Below are 19,194 nucleotides of genomic sequence, written 5' to 3'. Positions count from 1 at the left end.
GAACAGTGCTTCGCCTGAGGCCCACTGAAGATGTTATCTAGTAATGTGATGAAACGTCTGGAAATGAAACTTCTAACTCAGCGAGCAAACCTACATCCAAAACCTCAACCTGAGCTACAAATCTTCTCAAAACTCGCTAACACCTCTAATCATTAACAAAAATACTGAACAATGTTGTGTAGGTGATATAGACGTTTGCAAGCCAGAAGAAGATTTTCAAGTCAACAGACTGAGGGCATCAGGAACAAGGATGCAGTGTAAGTGGGAATTGTCATGCAGTGCAATGCAAGACAAAATACAGGTGATGGCATTAATATAAACTTTACAGAGATTGGGGTCAGAGGACATGATCTTAGTGTAAGGGGATGTCCAGTTATGACTGGGATGAGCAGGGACTTGTTCTCAGAGCAGTGAATCTACCGAGCTCTACCCAGGGCTGTTGAGGGTTGGTGGGTGTAACGATGGCTGAGATGGACAAACTGATTTTAAAAAAGAAATCAGTAAGAGAATCCAGGTTAGGAGGAAAAGTGGAAATAAGGAATATCTGATCAGCCGTGATCCTGAAAGGTGGAGCAAACTCGATGGGCTGAGTGGTCTACTTCTGTTCCTTTCTCTTGTGTTCTTAGGGACACACACAAAATGCACATTAGAGAAGTTGAACAAATGCAAGTTATTGTGGATGCTGGAAGTAAGAAATAAAGACAAAACGTTGGAGAAACTCAACAGGTCTGGCAGTATGTGTATATACTGAAGTAGAGTTGACAGCCTTGAATCCAATACAACTGTTCAGCTCAGTGTTTGGAGGTGAATGCACTCCTCTGTTTTTGTTTCATCTTGTTAGACCCGCTGAGTATTTCCAGCATTTCCTGTAGATTTTTTTTTGTCCAATCCCTCATCAGAAAGGAGAGCATTGAGTGCGTGTTGTTGTGATGTCAGAATTCAGTGCTCTCAGTCCTTGGTGTAAAGCTAATCGTCGGTTTAATTGTGACTTGTCCTGAGGTAGCATCTAGAAAGCGGACCCAATGGCAAATGTGTGAGATGTAAATGCGGGTGAAATGTGGTGAATTACAGGAAGTTTGGAAATGTCTGTTCCACGTCTGATAGGGCCGTGTTGATAACAGTGTTCCTTGTGGGGTGAAGTGAAAATATTAGAAAGGTGAAGTTGGCTGGGCTCTTTGAAAACTCAGCACCCTATATCGGAGGGTCTTTTCAATGAGAGCAACTCGCAGGTAACGATGTGTCCTTGGGGTGCTGTGGTTATGTCCATGTGAGAACTGACAGAAGTGTGCTACTATTTGAGATGCAAAAGTTGCACTGGGAAGGATGGGCTTGGAGCCAAATAAGAAAGAGTCCTCAACTGTCCTCATCTCCTCTGGGCTGTCTCCCTCTTCACTTTGTGTTTTTTGACTGCGATAGAAGAGGGGATGTTCATGTGTGGTCACTAATATTTCTAGGTCGAAATTCAATTCATGCAATTGTTACCCAGGAACCCGTGTACTTGGATTTGCAAGTATACACACTTGACTGAGTACCCTAAGCATCACCAAGTATGATGATGTCACAGGGACCTGACAGGAGAGTAAAGAAGTAGTTTGCAAGAGACAAACCAGGAGCACTTAGTGCTCCTAACAGTCTCTGTGATAATGTAGGTCATGTGCAATAAACTTCAGATTTCAGTATTGTTGAGCAAAGACACTATTTTTGTCAAAGGACCTCCTTTCATTCTTTTTACTGCTTTATACAGCTTTTACTTTCTTTGGTATTTCTTATGAATTATTCTGATGAGTGTAAGACAAAAGCTCTGACAAAAAATACTTTCTCAAGCAATAGTCAAGTTTTGCTCAGTCAAGCTATTAGAACTTTGAGATGCTCCTAATTTGACCAGAAAGCTGGTTGTCCTCCTACGCACAATATCGCTTCAGGCTTGAAGGAGTCTGTACGTGCACTCTCAACAGGAACATTTTCCTTTAAATAGTATTTAAGGTGGAGAGCATATGTGCTTAAGGAAGAAAGCAACAGGAGAACGTATAGGAGTGGCTCAGTGGTTAGCACTGCTGCGTCACATCACCAGGGACCCTGGTTCAATCAGGAATTTCTGGAAATCTGGTCAGCATGGACGACTGGGTGACTGTCTCTGTGGAGTTTGCACATTCTCCCTGTGTCTGCATAGGTTTCCTCTGGGTGCTCTGGTTTCTTCCCACATTCTAAAGATGTGCAGGTTCAGGTGGATTGGCCATGCTAAATTACCCATGGTGTTCAGGGATGTTCAAGTTAGGTGGATTAGCCATAGGGAATGCAGGGGTATGGGGATAGGTTAGAGGGGTGGGTCTGAGTGGGATGATGTTTGCAGGGTTGGTTTGGACTTGATGGGCCGAATCGCTTGCTTCCCCACTGTAGGCAGTCTGTGATACGTGAGATGAGGCCTGTGAGCAGTGAAAACTCGGGCATCAGCCATTTGGGCTACATGTCTATTTTGATTGTATCATAGACCGTGCCTGGTCCTGGTGTGTCACATCTGTCAGTGCTGCTTTGAAAGACACGTGCAGTTGTTCAGGCTTCACAGCTGGTCATTTGGGTCCAGATATTTGGTTAATTTAGTGAGAAGTGCATGCAACAGTGTGCTGGGAAGGAGCATCGAAGGGAACTGAGGGAAAGAGAAGCTGGGATGACTGGGACAGTTGAGCTGTGCGAATGTCATTTGGTCATCTGGACTGTATTTGTACAAGAGTCCATCTGTTGCCAGTGTGTCTTTCTATCTTGTTGAGTGGTTGCGTGTAATGATGAGCTATTAATTCTCGCACACGTCAGATTCCGGCTAAGACTGGAGGAAACAGGTGCTGATATCCAGCTTGAAATTAGCATGCAAGGGAAGCTCCGGTATGTGGGATAGATATACCCCATGTTTCATCATCAAACTGAGATGTTACAGATCCATCACTGTATCAGCTATTTAATGCAATATTCTTGTTTTTAAAGCAGACATCAGATTGGAGCAAATATGATGATCGGTTGATGAAGGCAGTGGAGAAGGGAGATGCGGATAAAGTTACATCTCTTCTTGCCAAAAGAGGAATAGTCTGCACCAAGTTGGATGTGGAAGGCCGATCAGCGTAAGTACCCACTGAAAAGCGTCGCTCCAGCATGTGGAGTCATATAGCACGGAAATAAACCCCTTGGCCCAACTTGTCCATGCTGACCAGGTTTCCTGAAATTGTCCCATTTGCCAGCATTTGACCTATAACCCTCTTAAACCCTTCTTATTCAGATCCCCATCCAGGTGCCTTTTTAAATGTTGTAGCTGTACCCACCTCTACCATTTCTTCTGGCAGCTCATTCCATACATGTACCACCCTCTGCATGAAAACGTTGCCCTTCAGATCCCTTATAAATAGAACATAGAACATAGAACGGCACAGTACAGGCCATTTGGCCCTTAATGTTGTGCCGACCTTTTATCCTACTCTAAGATCAGACTAACCGACATACCCTTCATTGTAATATCATCCATGTGCTTATCCAAGAGTCGCTTCAATGTCCCTCTACTACCACTGCTGGCAGTGCATTCCACGCACCCACCCCACACTGTTTAAAGAATCTGCCTATGACCTCTCCTCTAAACCTTCCTCCAATCACTTTAAAGTTATGCCCCCTCATGATAGCCATTTCCCCCCTGGGAAAAAGTCTCTGGCTATCCACTTTACGTCTCTCGTCATCTTGTGCACCTCTATCAAGTCGCTTCCCAACCTCCTTCGCTCCAATGAGAAAAGCCCTAGCTTCCTCAACCTTTCTTCATAAGATATGCCCTCCAGTCCAGATAACGTCCTGGTAAATCTCCTTTGCACCCTCGCTAAAGCTTCCACATTTTTCTTATAATGGGGCTACCAGAACTGAACACAATATTCCAAGTGTGGGCTAACCAGGACTCTAGAGCTGCAGCATAACCTTGTGGCTCTTAAACTCAATCCCCCGCTAATGAAAGCCAACGCACCATATGTCTTCGTAACAACTCTACCAACTTGGGTGGCAATTTTGAGGGATCAGTAGACATGGACCCCAAGATGGCTGTGTTCCTCTGTACTGCCAAGAATCCTGCTGTCAACCCTGTATTCTGCATTCTAATTCAACCTTCCAAAGTGAATGACATCACACTTTTCCAGGTTGAACTCCATCTACCACTTCTCAGCCCAATTCTGCATCCTGCCAATGTCCCTTTGTAACCTACAACAGCCCTCCACACTATTCACAATTCCACCAACCTTTGAGTCATTGGTAAACTTACTAAGTCACCCTTTCACTTTCTCATCCAAGTCATTTATAAATCTTTTCCCTCTCCCCTTGAATCTATGCCCTTTAATTTTGGACTCCCCTACCCTGGGGCAAAGATCTTGGTTACTCATCTGTCCCTCGTGATTTTCTAAACCTCGATAAGGTCACCCCCATGGCCTTTGATGCTCCAGGGAAAAAAGTCCCAGCCTATCCAGTCTCTCCTTATAATTAAAACCTTCCAGTCTCAGTAACATGCTTGTAAATCTTTTTTGTACCCTTTCCAATTTAATAGCATCCTTCCTATAGCAGGTCAACCAGAATGGTATGCAGTGCTCCAAATATGGCCTTACCAATGTCTTGTACAGCCATAACATGATGTCCCAACTCCTGTACTCAGTGCTCTGACCTCTGAAGGCAAGCGTGCCAAATGCTTTCTTCACCCATAACACCACTTCCAAGGAACAATGTACTTGCACCCCTTGATATCTCTGTTCAACAATACTCCCCAGAACCCCACTATTAACTCTAAGTCCTGCTCTGGCTTACCTTAGTAATTTGCAACACCTCACACTTATATAAATTAAACTTCCATCTGCCACTCCTTGGCCTATTGGCCCAGTTGGTCAAGGTCTCATTGTACTTTTAGTCACCTTCACTATCCACTGCATCACCACCTCTGCAAACTTACTGACTGTGCCTCCTACATTCTCATCTAAATTGTTTCTAAAAATGAACAACCACAGAGATTACTGTTGGAATACTGTATTTAGTACTGCTCTCCCTGCAATGGGAAATATGTTGTGAACCTAGAAAGGATGCAGGAAAGATTTACAAAGAAGTTGCCAGGGTTGGAGGATTTGAGTTATAGCGAGAGGCAAAATAGGCTGGGGCTGTTTTCCCTGGAGCATTAGAAGCTGAGGGTAACCTTATAGAGATTTATAAAATCACGAGGGGCATTGATAGTGTGAATAACCAAGGTCTTTTGGATGGGGAAGTCCAAATCTAGAGGGCATAGGTTTAAGGGAAAAGATATACAGGGTAAAAGGACCTGAGGGGCAACTTTTTCACACAGAGGGTAGTACGTGTATGGAATGAACTGCCAGAGGAAGTGGTGGAGCCTGGTACAGTTACAATATTTAAAAGGCATCTGCATGGGTTTATGAATAGGAAAGGGTTTTGTTGGGATATGGGCTACATGCTGGCAAATGGGCTAGATTAATTAATTAATTCAGGATATCTGGTCAGCATGGGCAAGTTGGACTGAAGGGTCTGTTTCTGTGCTGTACATCTCTGACTGTGTGACTAATTATCCTTGCAGCACACTGCTGGTCATCAGCCTCTAGTCTGAACAGAAACCCTCTGTCACCACCCTGTCTCTAACCATCAATCCAGTTTTGTATCCAATTAGCTAGCTCTCCCTGGATCCTATGTGATTTAACCTTACTCAACACTCTACCATGCAGTGACTTGTTGAATGCTTTGTTGAAGCCTATGTCAACAATGTCTACTGCTCTGCCTTCATCTGTCCTCTTGGTCACTCCTTCAAGTTTATGCATAGGAAATCGTGTCTCTTTAAGCCTTGCTGACTATCCCCCATTAGTCCTTGCCTTTCCAAATGCATGTAAGTCCTGTCTCTCAGAATCCTTTCCAACAGCTTACCTACCATGTCAGGCTCACCGGTCTGTAGATCGTTGGCTTTTCTTTACAGCCTTTCTTAAATAATAACACAGCATTAGCCAGACTTCTGGCATCTAACTCGTGGCTATTGATGAGACAAATATCACTGCTACAGATCCCATAATTTCTTCTCTAGCTTCCCATAGCGTCCCAGTTCAAATTCAGAATGTATTGAATTTCAGTTTCCATACAGATCTGTTTCATTGGCAGCCAAGATCTTACTACTTCATAAACTGTGTTCTGGAGTTTGGTTTGTATACTTGTAGAACTGCAGAAACTGCATGTTGTAGTATCCTGTGTGTGCACATTTCTTTTGCTGCTTGTTAAATTAGGAGACTTGTGAATATGTATCTTATATTAGGGTCTTCTATCTTTTCAAAACTTGTAGCTGTGTTCACCCTACACATGTTTTCTCTCTTCCCTCTTGACCATGCCCTTTCTCCCCATCCCTCCCTCTCATTAAAGGGAGGATGGTTGGCTTGGATTTATCTGTTCATTGTCTGTGTGACTGCGTATTCAGCAATAAGGACAATTTGAAACATAATGGCCTGGCTAAGGTCAGCAACTGGTCATCTGGAAAAATTTGTGATCACATTCCTGCTCTCGAACCTTCCAACTCTGTGTGTTTCAATCAAAGCTGCAATTACACCAAACCTCTTGCGTGTTTCATCCAATGTTTGCTCATACTGCACAATATCAAGAACAATTTTACATCAGCTTAATCCTAATTTGTCAGTAGATTGATTGATTGTTTCTTGTGAGACTGGGTTCCAGAGCCACATATGCTGTTCTGTGAAGCACTAGTCACTGTTTCCCAGCCGGGAAAGATCACAAATGATGAATTGAATTGGAGCACAAAAATTCTTAGGAATGGAAGAAAGCTATTAAGTCTGACGATGATAAGTCATTAATTCTGTGCCACTGACTAATTCTCTGTAACGGTTTTCAAGGACCTTTTTGTGATGAGAAGGACATGGAGTGCTGCCTAAACTGGGGAGGGCAATGGCCTAGTGGCATTATTGCTAGACTGTTTAAATCCAGAGACTCAGGTAATGCTCTGGGGACCCGGGTTCGAATCCCGCCATGGCAGAGGGTGTAATTTGAACTCAGTAAAATCTGAAACTAAGAATCTAATGATAACCGGGAATCCATTGTGATTGTTGGAAAAACCCTATCTGGTTCACTAATGATATCTGCCATCTTTACCTGGTCTGGCCTACATGTGACTCCAGACCCACAGCAATGGGGTTCACTCGTAGCTGCCCTCTGGGCAATTAGGGATGGGCAATAAATGTTGGCCTGGCCAGTGACTCCCTCAAAAAGAGAATCTGTGTCCAGTTTGGGTAAAGTGTAAACCTTGCTCTATTACAACAACGTTTGCTTGCATACCACCTTTTTGATACAATACAATTCCCCAAAGCATTTCACAGGAACATTATCAAATCAAACAGGAAGGTGGTTCTGAGTCAGTTGACCAAAAACTTGATCAAAGATTTAAATTTTACGCAGCATCTCGAAAGAGGCGAGCGATGTTGAGGCTGAAAGGTTTGAAAAGAGATTTCCAGAGTTTAGCTTTCAGGCAGCTGAAAGCATCGCTAGCAATTGTGCAATGGCTTAAATTGAATAAGATACTGGACTTGGACAAATGCACATATCTCAAAGTTGTCGGCTAGAGGACATTGACGATAGGAATGGCCATGATTGTGGGCAGAAAGCGAGGATGACCATTTTTAAATTGCAGTGTTTCTTGAGTGGATGCCAATGTAGGTCTCTGAGCAGTAGGTGAACAGGGCATAGAGTGAGTTAGGATGGACTGAGTAGAGTTTGCATGAGTTCAAACTAAAGGATAATGGAGGAGCCAAGACTGAAAGTAACAAAGGCATGGTTCATTTTATTATTGATCATCCAACTTGCTGTGGGGTATAATCAGAGTATTATGAAATGGAGAACAACTGCAGAATTCCACGGCTTGCGACCACTGGAGTTCAGACCAATAAGAGGTGACTTGATTGACATACAATCCTGAGGGATCTTGATAGGGAGCATGTAGAAAGCAAGTTTGTTCTTGGGGGAAGAATAGAGAACTAGAGGATCACTTTTCTTAAAACTGAGCGGTTACTCTGAAGACGAATGAATGTTTTTTTTCCAGAGGGTTGAGAGACTTTGGAACTCTCTTCCTCCAAAACGCAATGGAAACAGTGTCTGAACATTTTCAAAACAGAACTATGTAAATTTTGATAAAGAAAAGAGGACAGTAGATTATTGGGGCAGGTGGGAATATGGAGGAAGTGGATCAGCCATGCTCTTAATGAAGTGGCATAGGTTAGATGGGCTGATTGGCCTCCTCCTGCTCTGAATTTGTTCCTTGAGCCTCCAGTGTATGACGCATAGGGTGATGACCAGAGCAGAACATGGCCAGCCCCACTGACAGATGGCGGAGGGGGTGTACAGATGATTCTGTGGGTGTTCTCCCTGTTGCCTGCCTACCTGGCAGCCTCTGACATGGTGATTGTAAGGGGCATGAGCAGCCCACTGCCAGAGTAACTCATTGCAGTGTTTCCATTGCAAACCTGGTAAATGGGAAGAGGTTTTGCATCAAGGTTAGTGGACTGTATTGGGCCAGGTGGCAATGGGAAGACATGACAGGTATGTCACAGCAATGAACCACCATGGAGAAGAATTGGGACAGGAAGAGACTAATTGGCATCCAGGCCCTCTTGTACCGTGATCTGATTGAATGGCAGAACTATGCCCCAATTCTCCACACCCAACTTTGCCCTGCATCCCTGCCACCATTTGGTTAACAAAAGATTCTTGATCTTAAGTTTAAAATGTAACAACTGATCTACTGTTAATTCATAGAATCTCTACAGTGCAGAAAGAGGCTATTTATCCCATCAGGGTCTGCACCAACCCTCCAAAGAACATTGCAATTCCAGCCCTCCCTCGTGTCCTTGTAACCCTGCTTTTCTGATGGTTAATCCACCTAGTTTAAACATCCCTAGGCAATTTAACATGCTCAATCCATCTAACCTATGCATAGAGTCATAGAGATGTACATCATGGAAACAGACCTTTCGGTCCAACTCATCCATGCCGACCAGATATTCCAACCCAATCTAGTCCCACCTGCCAGGACCCGGCCCATATCCCTCCAAACCCTTCCTATTCATATACCCATCCAAATGCCTTTTAAATGTTGCAATTGTACCAGCCTCCACCAGTTTCTCTGGCAGCTCATTCCATACCCGTACCACCCTCTTGTGTGAAAAAGTTGCCCTTAGGTCTCTTTTATATCTTTCCCCTCTCACCCTAAACTATGTCCTCTAGTTCTGGACTCCCCAACCCCAGGCAAAAGATTTTGCCTATTTATCCTATCCATGCCCCTCATAATTTGTCAACCTCTATAAGGTCATCCCTCAGCCTCCGACGCTCCAGGGAAGACAGCTCCAGCCTGTTCAGCCTCTCCCTGTAACTCAAACCCTCCAACCCTGGCAACATCCTTGTAAACCTTTTCTGAGCACTTTCAAGTTTCACAACATATTTCCGATAGGAAGGAGACCAGAATTGCACGCAATATTCCAACAGTGGCCTAACCAATGTCCTGTACAGCCGCAACATGACCTCCCAACTCCTGTACTCAATACTCTGACCAATAAAGGAAAGCATACCAAATGCTTTCTTCACTATCCTATCTACCTGCGACTCCACTTTCAAGGAGCTATGAACCTACACTCCAAGGTCTCTTTGTGCAGCAACACTCCCTAGGACCTTACCATTAAATGTAGATGTCCTGCTAAGATTTGCTTTCCGAAAATGGAGCACCTCGCATTTATCTGAATTAAACTCCATCTGCCACTTCTCAGCCCATTGGCCCATTTGATCAAGATCCTATTGGAATCTGAGGTAACCCTCTTCACTGTCCACTACACCTCCAATTTTGGTGTCATCTGCAAACTTGCTAACTACACCTCTTATGCTTGCATCCAAATAGCTTATGTAAATAACAAAAAGTAGAGGACCCAGCACCGATCCTTGTGGCACTCCACTGGTCACAGGCCTCCAGTCTGAAAAACAACCCTCTGTCTTCTACTTTTTGAGCCAGTTCTGTGTCCAAATGGCTAGTTCTCCCTGTATTCCATGAGATCTAACCTTGCTAATCAGTCTCCCCTGGGGAACCTTGTCAAACGCCTTACTGAAGTCCATATAGATCACATCTACTGCTCTGCCCTCATCAATCTTCTCTGTTACTTCAAAAAACTCAATCAAGTTTGTGAGACATGATTTCCCACGCACAAAGCCATGTTGACTATCCCGAATCAGTCCTTGCCTTTCCAAATACATGTACATCCTGTCCCTCAGGATTCCCTCCAACAACTTGCCCACCACTGAAGTCAGGCTCACCGGTCTATAGTTCCCTGGCTTGTCCTTACTGCCCTTCTTAAACAGTGGCACCACGTTAGCCAACCTCCAGTCTTCCGGCACCTCACCTGTGACTATTGATGATACAAATATCTCAGCAAGAGGCCCAGCAATCACTTCTCTAGCTTCCCACAGAGTTCTCGGGTACACCTGATCTAGGTCCTGGGGATTTATCCACCTTTACCTGTTTCAAGACATCCAGCACTTCCTCCTATGTAATCTGGGAATTTTGCAAGATGTCACCACCTGTTTCCCTACAGTCTATATCTTCCATATCCTTTTCCACAGTAAATACTGATGCAAAATATTCATTTAGTATCTCCCATTTTCTGTGGCTCCACACAAAGGCCACCTTGCTGATCTTTGAGGGGCCCTATTCTCTCCCTAGTTACCTTTTTTGTTCTTAATGTGTTTGTAAAAACTCTTTGGATTATCCTTAATTCTATTTACCAAAGCTATCTCATGTCCTCTTTTTGCCCTCCTGATTTCCCTCTTAAGTGTACTCCTACTTTCTTTATACTCGTCTGAGGATTCTCTCGATCTATCCTGTCTATACCTGACATATGCTTCCTTCTTTTTCTTAACCAAACCCTCAATTTCTTTAGTCATCCCGTATTCCCTATACCCACCAGCCTTCCCTTTCACCCTAACAGGAATATACTGTCTCTGGATTCTTATTATCACATTTCTGAAAGCTTCCCATTTTCCAGCCGTCCCTTTACCTGCAAACATCTACCCCCAATTAGCTTTCAAAAGTTCTTGCCTGATACTGTCAAAATTGGCCTTTCTGCAATTTAGAACTTCAACTTTTAGATCTGGTCTATCCTTTTCCATCACTTTTTAAAATCTAATAGAATTATGGTCGCTGGCCCCAAAGTGCTCTCCCACTGACACCTCAGTCACCTGCCCTGCCTTATTTCCCAAGAGTAGGTCTAGTTTTGCAGCTTCTCTAGTAGGTACATCCACATACTGAATCAGAAAATTGCCTTGTACGCACTTAACAAATTCCTCTCCATCTAAACCCTTTAACACTATGGCAGTCCCAGTCGATGTTTGGAAAGTTAAAATCCCCTACCATAACTACCCTATTATTCTTACAGATAGCTGAGATCTCCTTACATGTTTGTTTCTCAATTTCCCTCTGACTATTGGGGGGTCTATAATACAATCCCAATAAGGTGATCATCCCTTTCTTCTCTGTTCCACTCAAAGCTCCCTGGATGTATTTCCAGGAATATCCTCCCTCAACACAGCTGTAATGCTATCCCTTATCAAAAATGCCACTCCCCTCCTCTTTTGCCTCCCTTTCTATTCTTCCTGTAACATTTGTATCCTGGAACATTAAGCTGCCAGTCCTGCCCATCCCTGAGCCATGTTTCCATAATTGCTATGATATCCCAATCCCATGTTCCTCACCATGCCCTGAGTTCATCTGCCTTCCCTATTAGGCCTCTTGCATTGAATTAAATGCAGTTTAATTTATTAGTCCTACCTTGTCCCTGCCTGCCCTGACTGTTTGTTTGACTCGCTTCTGTTCTCAACTGTACCAGTCTCAGATTGATCTCTTTCCTCACTATCTCCCTGGATCACACCGCACCCTCCACCCCATCCCACCAACCTTCTTCTTCCCCCCCCCCCCCACTTTACCAGTTTAAATCCTCCCGAGCAGCTGTCGCAAATTTCCCTGCCAGTCCTCTTCCAATTTAGGTGCAATCTTTGGACTGTTGGAGGAATCTGGAATTCCCGGAGGAAACCCACAGGCACAGGGAGAATACCTGTGTGGAGTTTACACAGTCACCGAAGGATTGAGTTGAACCCAGGTCCCCAGTGTTGTGAGACAGCAGTGCCACCCAGCCTGCCCTAATTGCCCACTATGTATGAAATAATATTCTCTAACTTCACTGCTGAAAGGTCTGGCTTGAATCTTTATACAATGGTCCATAATTGTAAACTCCACAACCTGCAGAAATAATATTTTCTTCTGCTTCCAATGAGCAACAAGTTCAGTGGAAGCCATGGGCTGTGGGCAGGCTGGCTAGATTAGAGGAGAGCTGAGCTGGTTCAGGAGAGTGGTGGGTTAGAAATATTATATCGTGGGTATGAATGTCATGTTTGCTGAATCGTGGCTCTTCCCTCACTTGACATTTAAAGAAATTGTAATAAATTCAAGATTTTTCTTGAAATAAACATGAAACATGTCATGGATTGAGAGCCGGAACTTTCTGACAGACTGAAGCTTGGTTAGTAACCTTGGCTTCATTTTAACGAGTAATTCTGTAATTGCTAATGTTAATAAAGATTTAATTGTTGATGGGTTTGCTGTAAAATATCAAGAGGGAACTTTAAATACGTTTTTATTCTCCCTAGAGAGAGACTGATGATTTATAGGTAATATAGATTTTGGAAGAATTAGTTTTTCCAAAGAAATTCACTTTGAAAAGTTCAATTACTTGGCAAAAGGCAGACACATTCGTGACACTGACCTAGTTAAGTGGTTGTTTGTCTATTTGTGTAGATAATTATATGACAAGCTGTAAGCTGAATAATAACTTCATTTCATAATGATGGGCCTATTTAGTGAAACGGCTACAGATGGAATTCTTGGTGCTTAACATTTGGGTATTTATTTTATTAAACACTATGAACTCTAGCTGGGATGTAATAATTGAAAATTCCTCCAGTGTAATGCTGTGCCAGAGCTCGTCGTCCCAAAAGGAGTGTTTAGTTAGTTTCTAGTGTTAGTAAGGCCTGGCTCATGCTTATGCCAGTTTGGTATTCTCAATTTAGTTATGCTGTTCTTGGAATAAATATGGCCTCAAATGGATCATTAGTGATGTGGGATTTGACTGTTCCAAGTTATCGTGAAGCAACTTTGAAAAGGAAGAAGCTTTTCAGTGTTGGACTTTTTTTTTGTGATCTTGTGCAAATATTGTCTCTGGGCATTTCTCCCTCAGAAGGAAAGGCAGTTGACAAACTGAAATCCGAGAAAGCCCTCCAAATTTGATTCTCTCCAGTTCTGCCCTTGTGGATGTTGGTTTTAATCTTGATTTAAGTCTTCACAATGTATGAAGTTGTTGTTGATGATATTATTAAATAGTTTGACCCTGGCTCTGTTTTGAGTTCAAACAGAAGACTCTGATCAAGGGTAAAAGTGTAGTGGAAGCCATTTGTCAGCTTGGACCTTTTTCAAGAGGAAACGTGTAAAATGATACTAAGACCAAAAAATGCTGGAAATCACAGCAGGTCAGGTGACATCTGTGGAGAGAGAGAGCAAGCTAACTTTTCGAGTCTAGATGACTCTTCAGAGCAGTGTGTAGAATGATAGCAGTACATTTTTAAAAAAACACAACTGGCCATATGTCAACATGTGAAAATATGCTGCTTGTGGTTTAGAATTGAACTTTTCTCTTCGGTTTCTATTCCTTCTCAGTTTCCATGTCGCGGCTGCTAAAGGAGATGTTCCCTGCATCAATGCAATGTTGTCTCATGGAGTCGATGTCATGGCGATAGATGCTGCAGGTAAATATGTTTATAATGATGCTCATTATTAAGTGTTGGGGTGGTAATGGGGAATATCCTCTCTTTCAGAAGCTTCTAACATTGGTATGTCGAAGGCTAACTGACCCATCAGTTTTAACCTTGCACTTAAATATTCCGCATTCAGAAGCAGAAGCACGACTGGCCTGGTTCACCCCTCAAACCAACTGCAGTATTCAACAGGATCATGACTGAATCTCTACCTCCAATCACCTTCCTGCCCAACCTTGTAATCCTTAATTCCCTTAGTGGCCAAAAATCTGTGCATCTTTTTGATGTCGCGCATTCCCAAGATACACAGAACATTACTTTGGTATCTAAGTCAGTAGTCTAGTGGCATAATACCAGGAGGCCATCATCTTCCCCATCTAGTTTAATTATTTAATGTTAAACATTTCCTCAAAATGTCCCTCAATCTTTTAAATTTGACAGGATCCAGACCAATATTTCTTGTCAATTTTCCTCATAATTCAAAACTTTAAAGTCTCTCATTCCAACCCTTTTAGAAGTCAGTATTTTGATTTGTTTTTGAAAGGCTTTACAAATAACAAATGAGTATTGTACTTTGTCACCACTGGTGAACAGTATGTCCAATAGCACATGAAAATCAGAAAGAACTGAATCTCTCCATGGTTCAACCTTTTGTTTCATTCCAATGTTGCACTACATTTGTTCCATTGCAATCAATTACAAACAACGTTTATTCCATTACAATCAATTAGAAACTAGATTCTTTCCATTACAAATTATTACAACAGTTTTAAGAATAGGGTATGATTTCATATTGTTTCATGGGAAATTGATGAAATAGTTAAAATATATTTTACTTATATTTTGGAAAGTTTACAAACATTGTGAGAGTTCTGTTTGTGAAGAATTGATTAAGGCCATTTCTGTTTGTACCCCTTCAGCTTGACTGTCTGCATCATGTGACTATAGTTTATTGTGCTGCCTTCATAAAGGCTTCCACTTTCTTCAATTTTGTTGCCTTCAAAGATTTTTTTTATTTCAAAAATATACTTTATTCATAAAATACTTTAATGATCTGTACAACTGGACATGCCATACATATGTAAACATTCCATTTGTTTGCATACCGAAAACAGAGTAATCATTCCTATATACAGGTCTGTACGATTACATTTTTAGCTGAGGCAACAGCAGAGCCCAAATGACTGCGCGGGCCCCCTGTTCTTCTTTAAGCAGGCAGATGTTACACGGTGGTCTTTCCCCACCGTGCCTTGGCGGCAGCTGCCCCAAGCTTCAGCGCGTCCCTCAACACATAGTTCTGGACCTTGGAATGTGCCAGTCTGCAACACTCAGTCGGGGTCAACTCCTTCAGCTGGAAGATCAACAGGTTTCGGACCACCCAGAGAGCGTCCTTCACCGAGTTGATGATCCTCCAGGCACAGTTGATGTTTGTCTCGGTGTGCATCCCAGGGAACAGACCATAGAGCACGGAGTCCCGCGTCACGGCGCTGCTCGGGACGAACCTCGACAAACACCACTGCGTTCCTCTCCAGACTTCCTCTGCATAGGCACATTCCAGAAGGAGGTGTGTGACAGTCTCGTCCCCCCCCGCAGCCGCTTCGAGGGCAGCGTGCGGTGTGGCTGAGAGTCTGGGCGTGCATAAAGGATCTCGCAGGCAGAGCCCTTCTCACCACCAGCCAAGCCATGTCTTGGTGCTTGTTGGAAAGTTCTGGCGATGAGGCATTCTGCCAAATGGCTTTGACAGTCTGCTCAGGGAACTGCTCAATAGAATCCGCCCTCTCCTTTTCCCGAAGGGTCTCAAGGACACTACGTGCTGACCACTTCCTGATGGACGTGTGGTCAAAGGTGTTTTTCTTTGGGCAGGTGATACAGAACGGTCCAACTACTCGGAGCGTTCCGCGGCAGTGAGGCCAGGCCCATCCTTCGCAACACCGGGGACAGGTAGAACCTCAGTACGTAGTGACACTTGGTGTTTGCGTACCGGGGATCCACGCACAGCTTGATGCAGCCACACACAAAGGTGACCATCAGGGTGAGGGTGGCATTGGGTGTATTTTTTTTCCCCGTTGCCCAGATCTTTGTACAGCGAGTCCCTTCGGACCCGGTCCATCTTTGACCTCCATATAAACTGGGTGACTGCAGTGGCACAGGTTCTGGGAATAGGCCAGACCTGTGCCACGTATAACAGCAATGACAGTGCCTCACACCTGATGACCAGGTTTATTCCTGCGATGGAGAGCGACCGTAGCTTCCATCTGCCCAGTTACTGCCTCACTTTGCTGATACGCTCCTCCCAAGACTTGGCGCATGCCCCCCCCCCCACCCCCCCCCCCCCCCCCGAACCAAATATCAGCACCTTCAGGTGGTCGGTCCTGACGGTGAAGGGGATCGAGGATTGGTCGGCCCAGTTCCCGAAGAGCATGGCCTCGCTCTTGCCTCTGTTTACCTTGGCCCCCGAGGCCCGTTCGAACTGGTCACATATGCACATGAGTCTGTGCACGGACAGCGGATCCGAGCAGAAAATGGTGACGTTATCCATGTACAGGGAGGCCTTAACCTGCAGGCCCCAGCTGCCAGGAATAGTCACCCCTCTCAGGCTCGCATCCTTCTTGATGGACTCGGCAAATGGCTCTATGCAGCACACAAACAAGGCGGGTAAGAGAGGGCAGCCCTGCCTGACTCCAGATCTGACTGGGAAGCTATCTGATTCCCACCCATTGATTGAGACTGCACTGACAATGTTAGTGTAGAGCAGTCTGATCCAATTGCAGATTCCCTCCCCAAAGCCCGTTTTGGAGAGAACATCTCTCATATACCTGTGTGATATCCTGTCAAAGGCTTTCTTCAAAGATTGTTCTGTGAGTGAGGCTCTTCACCCTCCATTGCTACAAATCCTGGAATTGTCCCTCTGCTTACTACCTGGTGAAGTTTCCTCTTTGAATAGAGGTGACTAACTTGGAGGTGGAGTTCAGAAGAATATGCAAAACAATATTGTTCTTTACATTCAAATACACTCTTCTCCACGCTCCCTCCTCCTCTTCTCCCCTCCTCCGTTTTGAAGGAAAGCTTGATTTTGGTCACGTGCACTCCAAAGTAATGGAATTCCATGAATTGTTTGATTTTATTTCTTCTTTTATCTTCATACGCTTCAGACCTGTTCTTAATCAGAAATAAACGTACAATGGATTTGCAGTTTGAACAGGCCATTTGGCTTCTACCTTTACAAGCTTCCTTTTGCGTGACTTCATCTAGCAGTGCCAATATAATCCTTCTGTTCCTTTCTTCCTTGTGTTTTTACCTTAACTGCACCTCTATGGTAACAAGTTCCACATTTCACCCCCTCTGGGTAATGTCATTTCTGTTGAAATCTCTTGTTGATTTATTAACGGCTGTCTTATTTATGGTATCCCTATATGTGGAGACATGTTTTTCTGCATCAATCCTGTTGAGCTTCATTATTTTAAAGTCCTCTTTCAAGTCACCTTTCTCTTTTTTTTAGTAAAAAGAATCTTAGAACCCTATGTTATAGAAAAGGTCCTTGGGCTTTCGAGTTTGCACCAACAAATTCAACTCCAAACCTACTCCAGTCCTACTTTCTAGCTTTTGGCCTAGCGCCTTGAATGTTACAACATTTGAAGTGCTCATTCAAATATCTTTTTTTTTAAAACGGTGGTGAGGTTTTGCACCTCAAGAACCTCCCACTGAGGACATTTCAGATTCCCACCACCCTCTGGACGAAGAAGATTTTCCTCCAATCCCCTCTGAAACCCAGGCCTTTCATCTTTTAAGATTATGCCCACTCCTTGTTGACCCTTCCTGAAGGGACACAGTCTGTACAGGCTTTCCTGATGGGCATGCCTTTCAGTTCTTGGAACACTCTTGAACATCTTTCTGGATTTTGTCCAGTTGTTTTGATATTATTGTTTAGCTATAATTTAACAACTGATTAGCATTGTCTTAGTTGCTTTTGCTCTTTGATTCCATACTTTTACTTTTGTATTGCTTCAGGTCTAATTCTTTTGTACTTCTTTTTTAGTGTTGAGATCTGTCCTTGCTATGTAGCCTACTTGCTTTGATGTGATTCTAGTCCTTAGATGTTAGAAAGACCTTGACTGCAATTTGTCTCTGTTCCTACAAGTGTAAAATAACTTTGAAATAACAGCACAGAGACCAATATTCCATCAGCAAATCACTTTTTATTTACATGTGCACAGTACATTGGCTGTGGTCAGCCAGCTCGGAGTCAGGAGATTTTCTGAATCCCCTACTTATTCTTTTTGAAATTTAGCCTGTTTTTCCTAATCAACCTATTTAGTGATGTAGTTACGCACCATTGGAGCAGGTGGGACTTGAACCAGGTGTCTCCTTCTTGGCATAGGGAGACTACCACCACACCACAAGAGGGCCCTGTCAGCCAGGGCTCCCCAGTTAGCCCAGGTTCATAACCCAAATCAAGGATCCCATAGTCAAAAGATCCGCTTGTCATTACAAACTTTCCGTTGTATAACTTCTTTTGATGTTAGTAAAACATTGTAAGCACTGAAGAGGAGTAATATTGAGCAACATTTCATTGAATGGTACAACAGGTTAAAGAGAGGATGATCAAAAGCTCAGCCAAAGAAAGAGATCTTATAGAATGCTTAAAGGAAAATCGAGTGTCTTGGGAAAAATTCCAGAAAATAGATCTTTAGTGTTGGGTTGGAAAGGTGAGTGAACTGAAGAACAAAAAAGGAGTGTGGAATCCAATTCAAGTATCGTTTGACCATTGCCATTCCTTAAATTCCAGAGATGTCCATTGTTTGGTTGACAAGTCAGATGAAAGATTAGGAGTATACTGACTGCTTATTTTTGGGAGTGTAAAAGTGGTGTGCTAATCTCTGGGGTAATCTGGGTAAACTGTTAATCATTACACAGGTCGATGGAAGCAGCAAGTGAATTTTTTTTCATATTATTGTGACTTCTGGCAATGGACCTGATTTTTTTTTGTGTCCAATTTAGTTTTTGTTCTGCTTATTGTTTAGTTTAGCATTAAAGCATCATGATTGGCTTACAGAAATATGAATTAACAGTCACTCCTCACTGCAACAGTTTGTGCTGGTGAGTTGTGTGTGAAAAAGAGGAAACATCTATATCTGGCTCCCAAAGACCTGCTTCATTTGCATCATAGTAGATAGTGTGCCATTGCATCCATTAAGACTGTGCCAGCGAAATGGTCAGACTGGCATCCTAAGGTTTTATAATGTATTTCCTGTAAACTCCTGTTCCTTTTTGTTCTATTTATCAATGGACTATAATGCAAGC

The 19,194-nt window shown here is 43.3% G+C and overlaps 1 protein-coding gene across 7 annotated transcripts in view; it reads left to right on the top strand.

The window, feature by feature from the left end:
* Positions 1-19,194, top strand: part of LOC140469070 (uveal autoantigen with coiled-coil domains and ankyrin repeats protein-like) — a 169,377-nt gene that overhangs the window by 76,977 nt on the left and 73,206 nt on the right. For 5 of the 7 annotated variants that reach the window (XM_072565321.1, XM_072565323.1, XM_072565317.1 and 2 more), the window contains exons 2-3: positions 2,977-3,110; positions 13,796-13,884. In XM_072565321.1, the coding sequence (XP_072421422.1) occupies positions 2,977-3,110; positions 13,796-13,884 (223 nt within the window). The remainder of the gene's footprint in view (positions 1-2,976; positions 3,111-13,795; positions 13,885-19,194) is intronic. The other 2 variants (XM_072565318.1, XM_072565320.1) reach the window with 1 other exon arrangement.

Source organism: Chiloscyllium punctatum, chromosome 48 (assembly GCF_047496795.1).
Source record: "Chiloscyllium punctatum isolate Juve2018m chromosome 48, sChiPun1.3, whole genome shotgun sequence".
NCBI lineage: Eukaryota > Metazoa > Chordata > Chondrichthyes > Orectolobiformes > Hemiscylliidae > Chiloscyllium > Chiloscyllium punctatum.
This window is presented reverse-complemented; position numbering and strand designations above follow the sequence as displayed.